General features: G+C 46.4%; 1 protein-coding gene across 6 annotated transcripts in view; it reads right to left on the bottom strand.

The window, feature by feature from the left end:
• Positions 1-19,545, bottom strand: part of LOC138468332 (uncharacterized) — a 144,758-nt gene that overhangs the window by 108,105 nt on the left and 17,108 nt on the right. Inside the window, exon 1 of one of the 6 annotated variants that reach the window (XM_069608842.1) lies at positions 1,788-2,223. The exons of 3 other annotated variants lie outside the window; for them this stretch is intronic. In XM_069608842.1, coding sequence (XP_069464943.1) covers positions 1,788-2,039 — 252 coding nt within the window. In that variant the 5' untranslated portion in view covers positions 2,040-2,223. 2 more of the 6 variants (XM_069608847.1, XM_069608843.1) reach the window with 2 other exon arrangements.

The raw sequence follows: 19,545 nt of genomic DNA, 5'->3' as shown, positions 1-19,545 counted from the left end.
CTGGCAGGGTTGCAGATGGTGCAGGCAGCAGCAGGAGGAGGAGGAGGAGGACGACGACGACTCTTCAGGGTGACTTGTTGGGACTCTCTCCAAAAGGTAAGCAGTGTGGCTAAGAGCGAGGCATCCCGGGGGTAGAATCGATTGGTCCTTCTGATCGGTTAGGGAGTCTACCCCTATGGAAGACTTGTGGAATTCAAAATACTGACCAGAAGTCATATAGGGGGTGGGATGTGGGGGAATTGAGGAACATCGTGCATTTGAAGTTTCAGCTTCCCCCCCCCCAGATTTTGTGGGAACCAACGCATGAAGGGGGAGCAGCAGGAGGGTGCTGGGAAGAAATCACTTTCCATTTAATACAGGGGGCAGTTTTTTGGAGGAGGCTAGATTTTGAGCGCGACGTTTAGGAGGAAAGCAGGATTCTAAAGGGTGGGTGGCCAGCCAGCGTGGACAGGCCACCTTCATTATTAAGTGTATAGCGCCATTTAACAAGCCATGGGGCATCAGGACGCTAACACGTAACAAAACCCGCTTTATGAGAAATAAGCAACGTTGCACTCAGCAATGGGAGGGCACGAACTTTGGATTTCAAAGTCGGGCGTTACGTGCTACGGACAGCAAAAAGACCAACAGATTCACATGGTCACTAAATTCGGGAGGGGTAATATCTTCTCGAGACACGAGAGTAAATTTAGGACTCAAAGCACCATACATGAAAAGGAGGAACGTATGTATTCTGCACAGCACTGAAGACACAAAGGCCTGCTCAGCACTAAAGAGGAGCGGCTCTGCACCACAGTCCTTTCCAACTTAGTCCAAAGGGGAAATCGTACAGGGAAGCTGCAGCTTGAAAGCTTCCACTCACAGGCGTACACGCAGCTCCAGACAGCCACGGGTACACTCAACTCAGATACACATATGGGCATACATGCACTAGATTATAAACGTGGTAGAATAAGTCACATATTAGGCCAGTCTCGAAACTCTGGGGCGGGAGAAGAGCCAGGAATACACCGGAGAAGTGGTCCACGCACACGAGACTCTGAATGATGCCTGTGCAATGTTGCCGCACGCAGGGGGACACACAGAGTGAGGGCCGTGTGCACGCCGCACATGCTTCATTCGTGGGCTGTGCCACATACAGGGAGCAATGCATGAAGCATGCGTGATACCACCTGCGCGTGGTGGGACCAGCTCAGGATGGTCTCCGTAGCACAGGAGGGACTCCCACCCCCAGGATTACCGCCACCCCGCCCTGCTCTCACACAGGACAGAAGCTGACCCCCACGCTCCCCCGTACTCCCCACTATTCAGCAGGGTGAATAAAAGGCAAAGCTAAAGCCTGCACTCCCTTTACCTCTCCAGAAACTTGCTCGGGCGCTTCCTCGCCGTCTCCCCCACATGGAGGGGGGCCGTGGGCTGGGGAGGGGGCAGGGAGGGGCTGGGTGGGGTGTTGTCTGAATGGAGACTGGAACTCCACAGCCCCTGCTTCGGCTGCAGTAAACACCCAGAGGAAGGGGGGGGGCGCGTCGGAGAGGGCGTTTGAGGGAGGGGGCGAGGGAGGGGGGGGGAGGAAGAGAAATAACTCCTTCCTGTGTCACAAGTAATAAAACTCATCAGCTCCTTCCGAGCAGCGCAGCGTGTGCACCGTCAGGAGAGAGCCTCCTGGGGAGGGGGCTGTGGGGGCCAGAGGGCTGCTAGTGCCGAGGCACGCTTGCCTCCCATGAACCCATGCCCGCTGCAGTGCTCCTGCCCGGCGTCCTCACAGCTCCCAAGCCCCCCCAGGTCACCTTTGCACCGTCGGCCAGGCCGGGTTTTGCAGATTGCCCGCTGGGCGTGGTGGGCCTCGCCGAATGCCAGGAAGGGGACACGCTGCGGAGCGGAAGCTTTGAAAGGGGCGTGGGGGCGTGGGGGGGCAGGCACAGGCAGACCATCCATACTTCCAGGTGATGAACGGCTGCCCTGGCTGCACACAGCTGATCCCACTGCAGGATGCGGTGCCCCCCCCTATCTGAGTGGCAGGCAGGCAGGCAGCCTTGCATGGGGGCTGTCAGGTGCGTTTAAGAAATGAAAGGCAGGAATTTCAGACCCACACCACACCATGCCCGGCACCCAGCACATAGTGTCAGTTGTTGGCACGTGGGAGGGGGAGGGCAAATCTCAGAGCCATGCCGAGGGGGCATCCCACAAGCTCAACAACAAAAGCCTGGGCCGTGCTACACTCCATGAGCTGGGCCGCCAGCACGCATGCGCAGTGGGCCTGATCATGCTGCTGCTGCTGGGGCACGCCGCGCCCTGCACTAGGGGAAACATGAAGCTAGTTTTGTAAGCAACTCAATTCTTCACCTAGTGTAGAAGCAAGGGGGTGACACCCAACTGTGCTAGCCAACTCTAAGTGTCGCCAATAATATTACACAGAGTAATACCACCATCAGAGAACATGTTCATACTGGTACTGGTTCAGCATGTATCCCCATGCACAAGCATTTGCTGCTTGGCTTTGCCCTTAATGCCAATACAAAAATCTCCTAACACAGGAACAAAATGGGTTATTGCTGTTGCACAATGCATGCATGCCCAACCCCTTAGACCCCTCAGATTAACTTTTCCCTCAATGCCAGTAATCATGCAATGCTGCAGTAAGGAACCATTTCCTCCTCAATGCCAGTAAAGATGCAATGCTGGAGTAAGGATCCATTTCCTCCTCAATGCCAGTAAGCATGCAATGCTGCAGCAAGGAACATTTTCCTCCTCAATGCCAGTAAGCATGCAATGCTGCAGCAAGGAACATTTTCCTCCTCAATGCCAGTAAAGATGCAATGCTGGAGTAAGGAACCATTTCCTCCTCAATGCCAGTAAAGATGCAATGCTGCAGTAAGGAACCATGTCCTCCTCAATGTCAGTAAGCATGCAATGCTGCAGCAAGGAACCATTTCCTCCTCAATGCCAGTAAGCATGCAATGCTGCAGCAAGGAACCATTTCCTCCTCAATGCCAGTAAGCATGCAATGCTGCAGCAAGGAACCATTTCCTCCTCAATGCCAGTAAGCATGCAATGCTGCAGCAAGGAACCATTTCCTCCTCAATGCCAGTAAGCATGCAATGCTGCATCAAGGAACCATTTCCTCCTCAATGCCAGTAAGCATGCAATGCTGCAGCAAGGAACCATTTCCTCCTCAATTCCAGTAAACCTGCAATGCTGCAGCAAGGAACCATGTCCTCCTCAATGCCAGTAAGCATGCAATGCTTTAGTAAGGAACCATTTCCTCCTCAATGCCAGTAAAGATGCAATGCTGCAGTAAGGAACCATTTCCTTGTTTGACTGCACAAATGCTTCCACCCAGCAGGAGAACACACAACATATTGGCCTTGCCCTTATGCGAGAAAAGAAAAAAAAATGCCATGAAAGCAAATGTCCAGTCTGCCTACCCTTTGTGTAACAACCCCCCGACCCCACCCCAAACCCTCCAAGTAAGTTCATCATGTTGGCGTTGCCCAAAAATAGCAACAAAACATGTAAGAAAACTTACATTCTCCAATGCCCCTTGCCTAGGGCCCAGCCATTCACACACTCATTAACCCACCAGCCACTCATCCAGTGGCGGCTGGTGATACCCCTTGCCTAGGGCCCAGCCATGCACACTCATTCATAGCCATTCACCCACCAGCCACTCATCCAGTGGCAGCTGGTGAATTCTCATTGGAGTACTCTAAACATTTCCCACAAATATGCCAGAGCAACCGAGTGTAACGAGAGAGCCTGAAACAACCAAAGAAAGCTTGAGGGGTTTCACACCCCTTACTGGCGCCGCCTTCCTCCAGAGAACATTTTTTGAATAATGGGTTAAAATTGTGCATTACACCGCACAATTTGAAAATGGGTATTAGTTTAGGATGTTGGTGCAGTAAATTCTTGTGGGCACGTTGGGGGGGCTCACGTCCTTAAATTTCACTAACTTGATCCTTGAAAATAATTCATGTATTTTTGGTCGAGAGGGTACATTTTAGAATGAATATATCAATTTAAAGTTTGCATGCACATATAGGTTTTACAATCATTAACTGTGTATTCACGTGTTTATAAGATTACTATGGACTACTGTCTACGTTGTATACGTTAAATATTGTGGACACATTTGATTATAAACTAAAACACAATAATACAAATAAAAAAAATAAAACATATTGGGTAATTAGCCAGACAGTTTGCAACTGGTGTTGTAGGACGGCTCCAAACCAAGAAATCCAACAGATGTAATTCACCAACAGTGCACAGGAGCAGTTCAACGCCTTTTCCATGATGCCTTTTACCCACAATAGGGTACGAAACGGAGAGGAGCTGGGAGCTATTTAGCTACTGCTTGTTGCCTAGAATAGCCTGGTTTGCTTGACTCCGGGAGGTTCTTTTATTCCCCAGGCCATCTGATGCCAAACGAACAAATGTATGTATTATTTTATTTATTTATTAAACTAATTACACGCCCAGAACCTGGGGTATCACAGCAAGGTTACAGACAGCTTGGTAATAATTGGTCAGGGGAAATTACAACAAATATACAGTGATACGGGCGAATTTACAAAGTATTTATACAACACATGTGCAGTAGTATTTACAAGTTCTGAAATTGCGACTTTATTGGTATTGGTTAAATAACCAAGTTTTTAGCCGTTTTTTAAAGCCAACGAAGGATTCCTCTTTTTTGATGTTAAGCGGGAGGGAGTTCCGTTGTTTAGGGGCTAGACATTGGAAGCTACTACCCTCCAGCTCTGGTATTTCTGTAGCGGGGAGTGGCCATAAGAAGGTGGTTATTAGATTTTAAGGATCTAGTGGATTCTTTTTTAGCTATGGCATTGTTCAGGTAAGTGGGTACTGTTTTGTAGTGGCATTTGAAGGCGATGCATAGTGTTTTAAAAATGATTCTTGCTTTGATGGGCAGCCAGTGGGAATCTCTCCTTGTCTTGGAGATATGATCGCATTTTTGTATTCCCAATGTGGCCCGTAATGCTTTATTTTGTATTAGTTGGAGTTTGTTGAGGTTGGTGGTTCCAAGTGGCAACACATTGCAATAGTCGATGTTTGATAAAAATGAAACCCCTGGCCAGGGTGATACAGTTGGTCGGTGTCAGGAATTGGCGGCTTAGTGCAATTAATTTAGCGGTGTAGGAGTTGGATGATGATTTTTTGATTTGATTTATAAAGCGCAAAAAACCAGGCCCAGGGGCAACCGGGCACATACTCTTAAACATGTTACAAAAAGCAGTAGTTACAGTGAGTTACAAAAATATACCGCATATATACATGTACCGAAGGGTACCATTAACAGCGTATAATACAAGGGTGCTAATATGTTTGGCCGTTGTGAGGTTGGCGTCAAGGTAAAACACTCCTAAGGTTTTTACTTGCTTAAGTGCGGGAATCATCGTGCCGTCAATGTTGATGGCGGAGTAGTCCGAGTGGAGAGCACCGATTTTAGCTTGGGAGCCCACGATGAGAATGTCCGTCTTCTTATCGTTGAGGCAGAGGCTATTCAGAGCCATCCAGTTTTGTATTATAGCATAGATTTTATTGATGGTCGGTGTGTCTTGGGCGTAGTTTCCTGAGAGAGGTAAGGATCTGGGTGTTATCTGCAAAGTTGGTGTAGATGACACCCATGTCGTCTAACGCAGAGAAGAGAAGCTTTGTATGTGCATGAGCCTTGGCGTACTCCAATGGGGACTGGTATGGGGTCTGCAGCTTCTTTACCTATAACGATTCGGGATGTTTGTTCGGCTAGAAAAGATTTCACCCACTTGGTGGCATCATTGGAGAAGTTTAAATCTTTAGCTAGGGTGGAGTACAGTTTATTGTGGTCCACAAGGTCGAACACTTCGGATAGGTCTAACAAAAGGAGAATGCAGAGTTTTCCTGTGTCCCTACGCGTGTCCATCTGGATTTTCAAAATCGAGGAGGGCCGTTTCCGTGCTGTGTTTGGGCCTAAATCCAGATTGTCTGGTTCCAAGGAACTGATATTCCAGATGGGCTTGTACTTTAGTATAGGCTATTTTGTCTAAGAGTTTGAGAAAAAACTGGACTGTCATTATTGGTTGATAGTTTGTGGGCACAGTAGGATCTACAGTAGGTTTTTTTAGGAGAGGAGTGACCCCAGGCTTCTTTAATGCTAGCTGGGACCACAATGGAATTGAAGGAAGCATTGACAAAATGTATGTGAATTTAACTCTGCGCATTTGGGACCATCTATAAATAAACACGAGGACACATCTATACAACATTTGGAGCATAAGGAGTCATAAGTAATGGACAAAATGATATGGTTCCACCTTATGTGGAAGTTACATTTGCAGAACACTATGCACTAGCCCCTTGTTCCCCAGTGGTAGCTCCTGGCCACCAGTTAATGCTGGGAACCCCAAGAACTGCTTTTAGTTCCTGCTTATTCAATCTTAATTTCGAGCCCTGCACAAAATATGCCAGTATTCCCATTTAACAAAAATACTCATGTCGGCTTTGAGCACAATGCCAGTAATTATACTATAAGAATGCATGCCCAGGTTGGCTCTGCCAATATATGGCAGTATCCCGATGTAAGGACATACTCGTTAGCTTTACAATTAAAAATGCCATGCCACAATAACAAAACATGTCCAAACTGGCAACACAAAAAGCCATTTAGCAACAGAACACTTATGCTTACTTTATTATAGATGCCTGAAAAAAAAAAAAAAAAATAGTGCCACAGTAAGAAACGGCTATACTGGAGGCATCAAACCACATCATGCTTTAACTATATAGATGCCCAGTAAAACAGGTCATAGTAAAAATTAGCTGGACTGCCTGCACCCAAATGCCAGTCTAGCCAGTGAACACCTACAATGCTTTCTTGATTATAAGTGCCCATTAAAAAAAAAATAATGTCATGCCACAGTACCAAATAGCTAGCCTAGCTCCACCAAAATTGCCAGTCTAGCCACATTACATGTGTGCGTTATCATGAATGGATGCCCATTAAAAAAAAAAAATGGAGCCGTGCACTCCCCACTGCCAAAATCAGCTCCTCCACACCGACCCAGCGCAAGCCCAGTGCAAACATGTGCGCACACACGTACCCAGCCACCCATATATCATACACTCGCTCCTCCATCACAGACTACATAACACACCCTTGCAGCACACACAAATACATCAAACTTGCATCACGCACATAATTTATTCTTCCTTGCCTCAGACCTGAATCAGACTACCCAGAGAAAAGCGTCCGCTCCTGCAGCAGGCTCCTGCAGCAGGCTCCTGCAGGCCAGCTCTCGCCATGCAGATGGAAACCAGGGGGAAGCTTACTGGTTGCAGTCTTGTGCAGTGGGGCTGAAACGCCCGACGCTGGAAGTTGGAGTGAATGCCCTCATACTGCAAAAAGAAATACAATAATTTCTTTGTGAAGTCGAAGCGTGTGCACTCCACAAAAAATTGAAATGTCCGGGGCCCTCCAGGACATGGGGTAGCCCCCGCACCGTGGAAGCTGCGGGGGGCCCCCCACTTCATCAGTGGGTAAACAACTGAATGGGGAGGGGTGTGGCATGCAGCTCAAGATGCCCCCTGGTCTCGAGCCCAGGCCCGCCCAAGGCCGACTGTGTGGTCAAAGCAGCAAGCGAGACCTACCCAGCCACCTCCTTGGTCTTCCATGCCCTATGGCAATACCAGTAGACCTTAGAGAAGTGACAGCCGTTGAATTTGTAAAGGGCAGGGTTGTTAATGCCGTTCTAGAATCGGCACAACCAATTTTGCCTGAACAAACAGTAAGGTTTTTGGCATTCCCTCCAGCCCCCCCCCACCAAAGACATTTTCGTAATTAGCCAAAATCATGCCTTTTGCAGCACAAATCACCTAAAATTGAGGTACAATCCGTAGAAATGACGGATTGTACTTGGCAACACCTTCCAAAGTCCGCAACACCTTCCAAAGTCCAAATGCCAGGTCGCCAACTGGACACAATGGCATTTTGACCTCTGCTCCCCCTTTCACGCTGGTTGAGGGCAAAGAAAGTAAGCAGGCTGTTCTAAGCTATACTTAAACAAGGGGTGAGGGGTGTTCCTGGCAGCAGGTACAATGCAATTCCCGTTCACAGCTATGAATGACTCCTAAAAACATCACAATGCAATAGAGCAGTCCTTCTCTACGGTTATTTATTTTATTTATTTGAGGAAATTCACTCGTATGTGAAACACTGCTAAATATTCATTAACACCTATGACAATTCCAATACTGTTGTGCATATATACAGTGCGAACCAATTCATTATGGCAATTTACAAATCAGTTAGGCTACCAAAATTCACACCCTAAAACAGAACTTGCAGGCCTGATGCGATTTAGACAGAATCGACCAGTTCACAATTTTTATTACACAAAACAATATTAACTCTACACAGAACAGTCTTAATAAAATAAATACTATTGGCAGCACTACAGCCAAGGGGTGTACCAGCCACTTTAACTCCCTAGAAATAAGCAAATACTCCCAGAAAATAAAAATAGGGTGTAAAAATACTCCCAACAAAAAAATAGGAATGGGACACACAAGACCTTGTGCTCCTGCTTTCACCCACACAGCTCAATGGATAGGTTTGGACCAGTAGTGCACCTTCGCCCACACAGCTCAATGGATATGTTTGGACCAGTAGTGCACCTTCACCCACACAGCTCAATGGAAATGTTTGGACCAGTAGTGCACCTTCACCCACACAGCTCAATGGATAGGTTTGGACCAGTAGTGCACCTTCACCCACACAGCTCAATGGATAGGTTTGGACCAGTAGTGCACCTTCACCCACACAGCTCAATGGAAATGTTTGGACCAGTAGTGCACCTTCACCCACACAGCTCAATGGATAGGTTTGGACCAGTAGTGCACCTTCACCCACACAGCTCAATGGATATGTTTGGACCAGTAGTGCACCTTCACCCACACAGCTCAATGGATAGGTTTGGACCAGTAGTGCACCTTCACCCACACAGCTCAATGGATATGTTTGGACCAGTAGTGCACCTTCACCCACACAGCTCAATGGATAGGTTTGGACCAGTAGTGCACCTTCACCCACACAGCTCAATGGATAGGTTTGGACCAGTAGTGCACCTTCACCCACACAGCTCAATGGATAGGTTTGGACCAGTAGTGCACCTTCACCCACACAGCTCAATGGATAGGTTTGGACCAGTAGTGCACCTTCACCCACACAGCTCAATGGATAGGTTTGGACCAGTAGTGCACCTTCACCCACACAGCTCAATGGATATGTTTGGACCAGTAGTGCACCTTCACCCACACAGCTCAATGGATAGGTTTGGACCAGTAGTGCACCTTCACCCACACAGCTCAATGGATATGTTTGGACCAGTAGTGCACACAGTGCCACGGGAAGGAACTACTATTATTACTGCCTGATTGGAAGTAGTAAACATATATTTTAATGTGTATAAATATCTACGTGCAAAGGAATACTTACAAAAACATGTCATTTTTCCAGTTAAAACATACTCACTTATAAAATACTCCCATTGGGGATTGGATTTACATTTTTACTACCTAAAAAAATAGGGAGTAAAATACTTCCACTTCAAAATCTTATCTGGAGCACTGACTATTAGCCTTGATTAGAAAATTATATACAATGCTTGCTCAGCTGAAGCAATTTATAATTGTTAGGTTACCCTCTGCTGTCCAAATGGCAATGTCCACTCCTGTGTGCCCTTCCATTTCAACAGCTATCATTTTAACAAACAGAATGAGCACAGTTCTACGCAGTCACCATCACCATCACAAATATTCAAAATTATTTCAAGTTACTTCTTTCCATCCCTATTCCTCCTCACACAAGGCACGGCGGTTCCAGTGACGATGAACCGTTAATTACCAGCTCAACGTTTCAGTCTCTAAAGAGCGAAATTCTATAGGATGAATGCCTCCTCACGGGCTAAAACTGAAAGTAGATGCTGTAATTATGCAACTAAGTAAATCGTATGCCATCACATGGACTCTGCAATGGAACATGGTTGACAATTGTGCATCTACAAAGACAGAGGCCCGTTAATCGATGGAACTTGGATACTGTTCTTATACCGTGCATACCTCACATTCGGTCTGATAAAAATATGCCTTTCAAATTCCAAAGAAGATACTTTCCTATATGTTTAACAGTTTCAATGACCATTAATAAGTCACAGCGATATTTAGGGGACACAAGTGACACTATGAATTACCAACCTATATGGTCTTTAAGATATGCTAGAATGGCGTATGTTGACCAGGAATGGTAGTCTTTATATAAAACAAGGATGTTTTGAAAAAAAAAAAAACAGCCCAACATACATCACAAAAATCAAAGGGGAAAAAAGTGTGTAAATTCTAAACACCTAATTGCATAGTACATCTCAAGTGCATTGAATTTTAATATCCAAACTAATGTGTTACTAGTCAGCTTCTCCTAGGTACAATAACTTCCAACAACACAGTAAATATGTTGCTGATCGACTGCTCAACAAGTTTCGGTTCTTGACTAATCAATGCCGAACCTTCCTCAGGAGAACAAATGTAACCAATTTAAATCAGCCAGTGTGAAATACATTAAAAAAAAATGCATTGTGAACATCATGCACTCCCCACCAACTTATGATGCGATATGTGAAAAAAACGAATTGCTTTCTTGGTTTGAAAGAATAGAACGACCTATAAAATTGCTATCAGGCCGGTGAGTAATATAATAGGCATAGGTATTAATATAGACCTAGTGTTTGAACTGCTCAAAAAAATGGGGTTGTATGGATTACTATCCCATACCTAGGCTTGTTCGATGCAAGTCTGCTTGGTGCACCCAATCACCTCACTGTGTAAACATGTGAAATACACATGTGAGCAATTCACATTAGCACAGGTAAAAACGAAAAAGCATTTGAAAGGACTCACACTCTCTGCTGATAGTAGTAACAAGTGCAAAATATGCTTGTAAACAATGACTTCTATGCTTTGTTCCACAATGTGCAACAATACACATTTTGAAGCGAATTCATACTACTTTGTGCAAACGAGCAACACAATTAAAGCAGTAAGTCATGGAAGCTACAGGTACAGGCATCACATGACCCATACAGGGGAACTAACATGCGTATCTGGTACACTATAGTCCATGCATTCTCTATCCACCATTTTTCATTGTCTAACTTCAGGCTCAAGAACAATATGTGCCACCATTGCCTCTGCAGCACGTTTTTATGCTGCCAGTGCCTCAAGAAGACATGAGACTTGTCTCAATGACAAGTTAGTGCTTCAGTAAAATCCTGTTTCAACACATGCCTGCACGGCCCCAGTTCTGCATCATCGCTCTCATTACCCACAAACTGCAGCTTCAACACATGCATTTACATATATTATTTAAACATCCCTTTTTCTGCCCGTTCCCACAGCCTCACTCCAACCCACGCTGGAAATCATAGTCTTTCCTCCAAAAGGGGTCTAGTAGGATTGGAGGACTTGGAGCCCCAGAATACTCTTTCACACAGGCTGGTGCTTCAACCTAGACACCCTCCTGGCTTCCTTTGGACTGGGGCAGCTAAGCACTACTGCCTGCATGGACAGAGACCCCCACCCAGGACCCCTTGCGAGATGGCGCCCCTCTCACACAGCGGCCTGCAGAGGCCTGTAGACACAAGGTGCGTCAGGCAGAGCACTTTCCTCTTGGGTTTACTGCATGAAGCATTGGCAACACGAGCATAGTAGAGGGGCACTGCCCAATGACCCTTATGCATATGCGGTTACTAGACAGACGCTTCTTGGCGCAAGGTACAAACTTGACTGCAATAGCATGAAGGCATTGTAAATAATAATTTAAAAAAAATACAATTGCCTCACAAAATAACAAGACTATTTGGATGGTTCATGTTCTGTCATTTCTTACTAGCCAAGAGTCAATTATCACTAGCGAATGGCTAGTGCCCAATGAGCTAGAAGTGTCCCAGACTGCTCCAAGATGTCTTGATTCTCTCGACTATAGAGCAGTGCCAGGCAAGCTGCTCCCCGCCCCCACCATACCAGCATGATCGGTATGCCAGGGACGTGAATGGGCCCTCTACCACCAAAAACCTCAGATTTCACCTGGTTAGTGATTAAGAAGGGTGAAAGATATGCCGTGCCCTGGCCTGCCTCTCACCTCACCACACAATCCATGCCTGGGGGTCCTGCTTTTCCGCCACACCACGCAATACCATACCGGCCACTCCGACTCCCTGCAAGACCCATAACTGCTGCCCTGCTTTCACGTACTTGGGCCCTTGCCTAGCCATCCCCACAACACAAAAACCCATGCCTGACGTGCTGCTTTGCCACTACTCAACCCCTTACCTAGAATTCTTGACCACTTCGTGCAGCACTCTACACAATACACAAACTATAAAATAGTGAACACTTGCAGTTTACGTTTGTCCGCTTGCATGAAACCAGAGGTCAAAGTGGGAGTGAACTAAACGGCTTGATGTTACTCTACTTTTTGGAAAAATCCATCATCGTTACCTTACTTTTGGTAATCCGCAGCACCATTCCTGCGTGGCATGGAAGGGAGCCTTTGTTGTTTTTTTGCTTGGGTTTTTGAACCTGGGTCCTGACCGGAACACTCTAGTCTCACATCTTGCTGAGCTATTCTCACAGGAACTGCTTGGATTTGGCCAGGGAATAGACTGCTTAGTGCTAGACGGCCGTTCCAGAGCTAGCCCCACGCAGCAGTGATGCCCATCTGTCTTCTGCAATTAAGCACGATTAACGTGAAATTACTGCAGGCATAGTTGTGTGTGCATGCAATGGCAAAAGTGGGGGTGGGGGCTAAAGCCCTCGGCATGTCCCTCAAGAGGTGTCAATTGTGGTGGATTTTGAAAGGGGACGGTGCATAAAGCTGCATGCTATTGGTAGTTTAATGTGCATTTTGTATCACTGTTTCTTTCAGTTTGATAGTTCATTTATAAAACACAGTGGTGGGAGAGAATTCTCTGTTTAGGCTGAATTTCCTAACCTAGCGAGTCCCCCAGCAGCTTTGCTGGATTTCTGGAGTTTGTTTTTTTCCTCCTGCCAAGAGTGAGACTCTTTTCCTCACGCTCTTGGACATGATTTGAGGGGTTCCTTTGACTGTGAATGTGTTTTATGGGCTATGGGGTCTTTTACTCCATAGGGTCTCATGTGTTTTTACTATGTGTGTTACACAGCACCCTCAGTGCAGTGACACAGGGGTGTCATAGTGACACCCCACCATAGACTCCATGCCCTGGGTCTGACTACTGTCTCCCAGGGCATGTAAAGTCAACATTGGCTTTACTAGTCCCAAATTATGAACAGAAACCAGTACAAACCATCATATTGTGGACGTACTGGTCGGGGCAATTCGATTGCCCCGGGGTCTGTTATTCGAGGGGGCACGTCTCCGTCCCCCCCTGATAGCGTTTTGGCTGGTGGCAGTGGATACTACTTTTTATATTCAACCGCGAATATATCCCGATGGGATTTTCCCATTGTTCGAGGCTACCAACTTTATTTAATTCCTATAGCCTTGAACATACCGCCGGGTTATTTATATTAATTCAACGGTTGGTATTTTTTGCCAGAACTCGATTCTAAAATGGCATTTGTGTTCTCTTCTGTGACTCCAACCCAAGCCGAGCCCTTTGTTCCACTTTTTGGCAGGCTTCTCCACAGAAGCCTCCAAATGTGGTGCCACTCTGTCTGGGTACCACAGGGGGGTGTGGTAGGGGGGTTTAGGCACCCTGGACTGAGTTGCCTTGGCAACTCAAGTCGCACTCTTGTGTGATTGGCCCAAATGGTGAGCCGGCCGGCTCACCACTTAGCATGTTTGATTGACAGCTAGGCTGAATGAATGGGGGTTTCTTGCATAAAAGCAGGGCTTTTGGGACTGGAACTTCAGAAGTCGCCACAGGACCTGCAAATCCGAAGAGGGAGAAGCTGAGCCGACCTGCAACGACGACACCACCGGTGGAGCCCTGCTGAACCGTCTCACCACTTCCCGACGACAGAGGAGATCTTCTTGCCAGAGAGTCTCTTCCCCTTGAGCTGGTGGGGACAACCAGTTCGCTTTCCTTTTCGCCTACCAGGACGTCTAGTGGTCGAATTGCCCGTGCCAAGCACCCCGGCAACCGGATAGCCACTTATCACTGAACCGCGAATAAAAGGACCGCTCCTTTGAATCGAGAAACTCTGTGGCTGGTTTCTTCCCTGGCAGTACAACGACCTTCTACTTTCCTCCCTGACAAGATATTCTCTTCTGCCGGACGGAGCACTGGCTCGCAACCGCTGCCAGGAACAACTGCCCCCGCTTGAGTGTTCTCACCAATTCAAGGTACTGTGTCCGCCTGGCCTCCCTTTCTATAGATTGCTACAAGGTGACAGTAAATCCTTAACCTTCTGGACTGGGCTGGTCTCTTGACCATCTAACTGGTCCCTTTCTTTTGGTCCAACTTCTTTCTGAACCTTTGAGACTTTTGTGCACTTTTCAACCGTGTGACCTTGGACACATTTTGTTCTGATCCTCTTAAAGTGGATCCGGCTTTCTGAACTTCAACTTCATGGTTTGATTCTGCCTTACACTCTTGCTGTGTTCTTTTGAAAGTGTTGGGATCTGTTTCAATTTATGCTCTGCCTTTCACTCCCTTTTAAACGAATTATTAGAGTGCCAGCTGCGTTAAAGCGCTCACCGATGTCTGAAAATAAGTGGTGCTTTACTTAAGTCTTGTTTAATATTCTTTGAAGGGAGTGTATATACTTTAGTAACTGTGTTTTGAAATTGCTTGGTATTAGTGCCAGTGTGTTTTTATAGATGTGTTTTTAAATAAATAATTATATATCTTATACACCAAAGCTCTGGTCAGTGTTTTCTTGTTTTACTGTATTTACCTGCCCTATTGTGTATGCTCTGTATACTGCCTAACTCTTCTTGCGAGAAGTCTGACTGCTCAGCCACAGCTACCAGGTAAATCTGGGTGGTGCAGACTGTTGTACCAATTGGGTTTACTGCTAACTCCTGTGGTCTTAAACGTTTTGCAGTGGTCCCTAAGGGAACTGCACATGTTTCTGCCTAACATGGCCAAATGGAGAAAATGTAGGACCCAGGTATGGGTTTTTATTGGGGTAGAGGTGAGATGGTGGGTGTGCGCGCGCTTGTGTAGCAAAATGCCCCGGCCTTGCATGGCTCATTCAAGTCATAAAATAAGCAGTGTTGTATAGCAATTTGCTATGGAATTCTGTAGGTTTGCCATTGACGCATGTGTAGCACAGATAGCTATTTAAGTTATTGTGTTCAATGAGGGCACAGCTCACCCTGCATTCCTCTCTTGCCCTCGGGCCTCTCTCCACTCTTTATTCCACTGTTCACTGCAGAAATAATCTCCTCCACTCTTAAGTGCCAAATGCCTGTGTGGGAGTGCTAGTCTATTTTATTTCTTCAAATAATTGCAAGCTAGAAGTAATTGGGATGACTTTTATTTTGCCAACTTTATCTAATCTTGCAAAGACCAGTATGTGTTAACTTTTTATAGACAGTCAAGCAATTCCATTCCTTACATAATGCATAATTGCAGTATTGCTACTGTAAAACACTGCAGTGTCTTCATGCTTTACAGTAAAGTTTAGTATACGTAAATCTCAGCGTCAACTAGATTTCATCTTATTGGGGAAGATGGTGAACGTTTCTGAAAATGTCCAGGATTACACAGCCAAATACATTTGATGGCAAACCTAGTTCTGTGACCTACTGGTTGCATACATCTGCAACTTGTGCTCAAACCATGAGGTTAACCCATACTCCTGTATATTCTATCTGATCACCCTGTTGCTTAATACCAGCTACCGTGAAAGTGAGATGGCCACAAATGACTATTTCCCACCTAGTTTGTCCAGTTATTTGCCGGCTATGCCATCCACTTTGCTTAGTCTCTTACTTGCCCTCCTCTTACTTAATGAATACACAAAACTAATTAGATATGTGTACAAAGTAGTGACATCCAGTCTGTACATCTACAGATCTGCTGCCATACCATCCACCGTATTTAGCCTCCAGAGATCACGTTGCTCTACGATTATGATTGCCTTGTATAATACACAAACATGAGAGAGGTGGGCAAACTGTTTTCAGAGCCTTTTTATAAGATCTATTTGTGTCCATTCACAGAGCTAAACCTTTTACATACACTCATCCAGGACATGCAAAGTCTACTTGCCCACTTGCGTAGTCGAGTAGATTTTATGAAGGGCGAGTGCCATTTGCAAAGGAGATTTAAAACTTTAATATTTACATTGTTTGTAGTAAATGTCAAATCAAAGTTTCACTATGCATGGCTGGCCTCTAGGTCGCAGCAATGTACCAAACATTGTGGGTTTTTGGTCACATGCACCATTTTACAGAAAGCTCATTTACATTTTTTGTCATCTGTTGGCAAGGTTAAAGTGCATTTCTCTTAGGTCAAGTAGGTAAACTAAGTTACTAGATCTGTAGGTCTAGTGGAATTTTGAAGAATTTGCATGGCCTGACTCTTGTTCACAAAGGTCTTCAGCAGTACATAAAAATGCTATATTGCTGCTCGAATTATGCCTTGGGTACAAACAACTGCTAGTGACATTAAAAATATGAGTATACCATTGCTAATCAAATGGGGTTTTTTGCTAATCAAAAATATTTTAATTAGCAAACTCTGCTAATCAATTTTTGAAAACAAATTTATGCCTAGTCATTGAGCATGCAGAGCTGGGGAACATAACTGCCAAACGGAAACCAATTTCCCCTTTGAGAGTTCAGCCAGCCAAGGAGCGCTCACTCCGCTTGAAAAAGCAGCTGGGGGAGCACTCAGTGTTTCAATGGTCTGGCTCCTCAGATCCTCCATAATGGGCGAGGGGGCCAGTGGATCGATGCCCCTTCACCCAATATGGACGAGCTGCACCTGTGCAGATATAGCATTTAAAGTCAGTGCGCCTGGCTACACCTTTTCTGGCCACCTGCCCAGAGCCTGGCTGCTGAGGCCCCTGCAGCCCTGTGTGCCTCACGACTCGCTCTCCTTACATGAGAAGTGGAGAAGGGATGGGGGACTCACAAATGCCCTTTCACTCCTCATTGTCGGCCAAGCATTTAAATGCAGAAGCAAGAAGAGTATTGTGAGATTGCTTACTGGCAATCTTCCTTTACTCCTAGCCTTACTCTTCCCTGTAGCAACTTTGAGGTCCCACTGCACCATCAGGAAGCCTTCCGCAGGTTTTACTGGTTCTGTAACTCATTGACCAAAGGTATAATACCTCCATCTGCCCACAATTCCCTCGTTACCATTTCCAATTAGAACATGAAACCGTCCACACATCAGGGAGATGAGGGACACTAGTACTACGACAACTGAAAGCTTTCTTCCCACCCCAGAAGAGGCTGTTGCGTCGATTAGTCTTTGGAGTAAACAGGTAATCTCCAGGGCACAAGGCATCAGGATTGCCTCTGCCACGTCACAAACAGGGCAGATCAGCCAGAGGTAATGCAGCCTTATGGGCAGACACCCAAGGGGCATCAATGCAGGAAATCTGCAGGGCCATGACTCGGGCAGACCCCAAACCCTTCATCAAACACTGTAGATTGAATGTGGGGAATCCTGTGGCTGGCTCATTTGGGGTGGGGGTTCGGACAGTTGGTATTCATTGAACCAACTGGTGGTATAGAAGCATAAACAAACAGGGTAAAGGTGAGCAGTGGCAAACTGTGTTGGCGTTTGCACCATTTGCCACTTCCTCACAGATGGGGCTTTTGCGAGACAAGGAAGGGGGAAGTGGGGGCAATGGGCAAAATCCTTGAAAATCCCTCCAAGAATGAATGTTAGTCAACCGACGTCCACACTCAGGAGGGTATTGCACCATCACTGGTCCATCCCCTGCTTGCTGGTGAATTCAACTAACTGGCAGCAAAGGGCTGCTCTGGTTACTCAATTCCACAAGACTCAAATAGATGACATGGCTGCCCTATGAAGGGAAGCGGGCACTACCTCTTCCCAAACGCTTACTCATCTTAAAACAAGCAATAAAACAGACAAACTCCCTTTTAAGAGAAGACTGGTGCGTATATGAAGTGAAACCAAATCTTTGGCAACACGAGGTCTGTGGCGTGCATTAAGCGTCAGTGGGCGAGCAAGAGTACAGTAGTCGGCTGATCGAGTGGAAGAAATGCCTTGCTTTCGCATGTCTGGCCTCTACGAGAGTTTTGGGGAATGAATATTATCACCAAGTAATTCAACAATTACCTCCATGTCCCTCTTCCTCGTCCCAGTACTTGCCTTTGAGATGGACCAAAGCCCAGGTCACGGATAGAGGCCAATGACAGAAAAATGCACCAGACACCAAAGAGAAAGCCCAATCAGCCCAGAACCAAGCATAGCGGGCCGACAGAACACAACGTAAGTGTAGAGACCACTAGACATACATAGTAACACTCCCAACCATGCAACCAGAATATCCAATTAACGGCCCATGTAGCAGCCCTACATATGACAGACGAGGAGACAACCTGAGCACAGGAGACCAGCCCCCCCGAGAACACCCCAGAATTGGGCCCTAGGGAGCTGCTCAGATCAGTCAGAGCCAGTCCTTGTACGGATCCAAACGGTGGTTGACGAGGCTGTTAGGAAAGATTTCATATTCAAATGTAATTTTCCCTCCATGTGTCAACCCCCAAACTTTTTGCTGCTGTTCTACACCCTGATCTAACCTTTGCCAGAGAAGCGCAGCCCTCAGCCACACTCCCCTGGGCTTTCGCTCACTTCTTATGGGGAAACTGACATGCCCTTAAGACAGTCAGTACTGGGAGACTTTGTTTCCCTTAGTCCTTTCCTCAAGTTGCAGCTTTTGTGCAACATGTAACAAGAGTGCAATGTAACTTACTTTACCGCACCCTTGGGTCTCTAGTCATTCCAAAGGCCCTAGAAACTCTCGCTGGACGTTTTATGAACTCTGCAGATGTGTCACGGACAGGACTGGTGGCAGCTATCATTTATCTTATGTTTGAACCCTTTCTTGCCATGTTATCCGTGCTTACCGTGTTTGGCATGAAGAGATGGCCTGGCTCCAAAATGGCCATGCCACGAGGTTCTTTGTCCTGTCCTTTGGCCATCTTGCCCCTTCACCTTCCCCAGGTCGAGCCGACCCGGGTCAGTCCTTATTTGGTCATGCATTTTCCCGCGAAACCCAAAGCTTTTGCGGGCTTCTGCATGCCTTGTGTGTGTGCCTCCAGGATGTGGGCTGGGATGTCTGTTCCCAATACACACCCTGGGTGCCATAGAGTCTGGAGTGTCCTGAATGCCTGGGACCACCGTGGGCCGTGATTGGTCCACGTATGGAGTGAGTGTTTGTGAGCAGATCTCCCATTGGGTCCTCTCCGTTTTGGCGCAAAGGGAACTTTGGATAAGAGGAGGCCGAGAACACTGCTACCATGTCGATCTCCTGAGTTCACACGAACAAAGGATAAGGAGCCAAGTATCCTGCAACAAG

This window comes from Ambystoma mexicanum, chromosome 4q, assembly GCF_040938575.1.
Source record: "Ambystoma mexicanum isolate Mex_15411 chromosome 4q, UKY_AmexF1_1, whole genome shotgun sequence".
NCBI classification, from domain to species: Eukaryota; Metazoa; Chordata; class Amphibia; order Caudata; family Ambystomatidae; genus Ambystoma; species Ambystoma mexicanum.
Note: the sequence above shows the minus strand (reverse complement) of the source record. Positions and strands in the feature narration are given on the sequence as shown.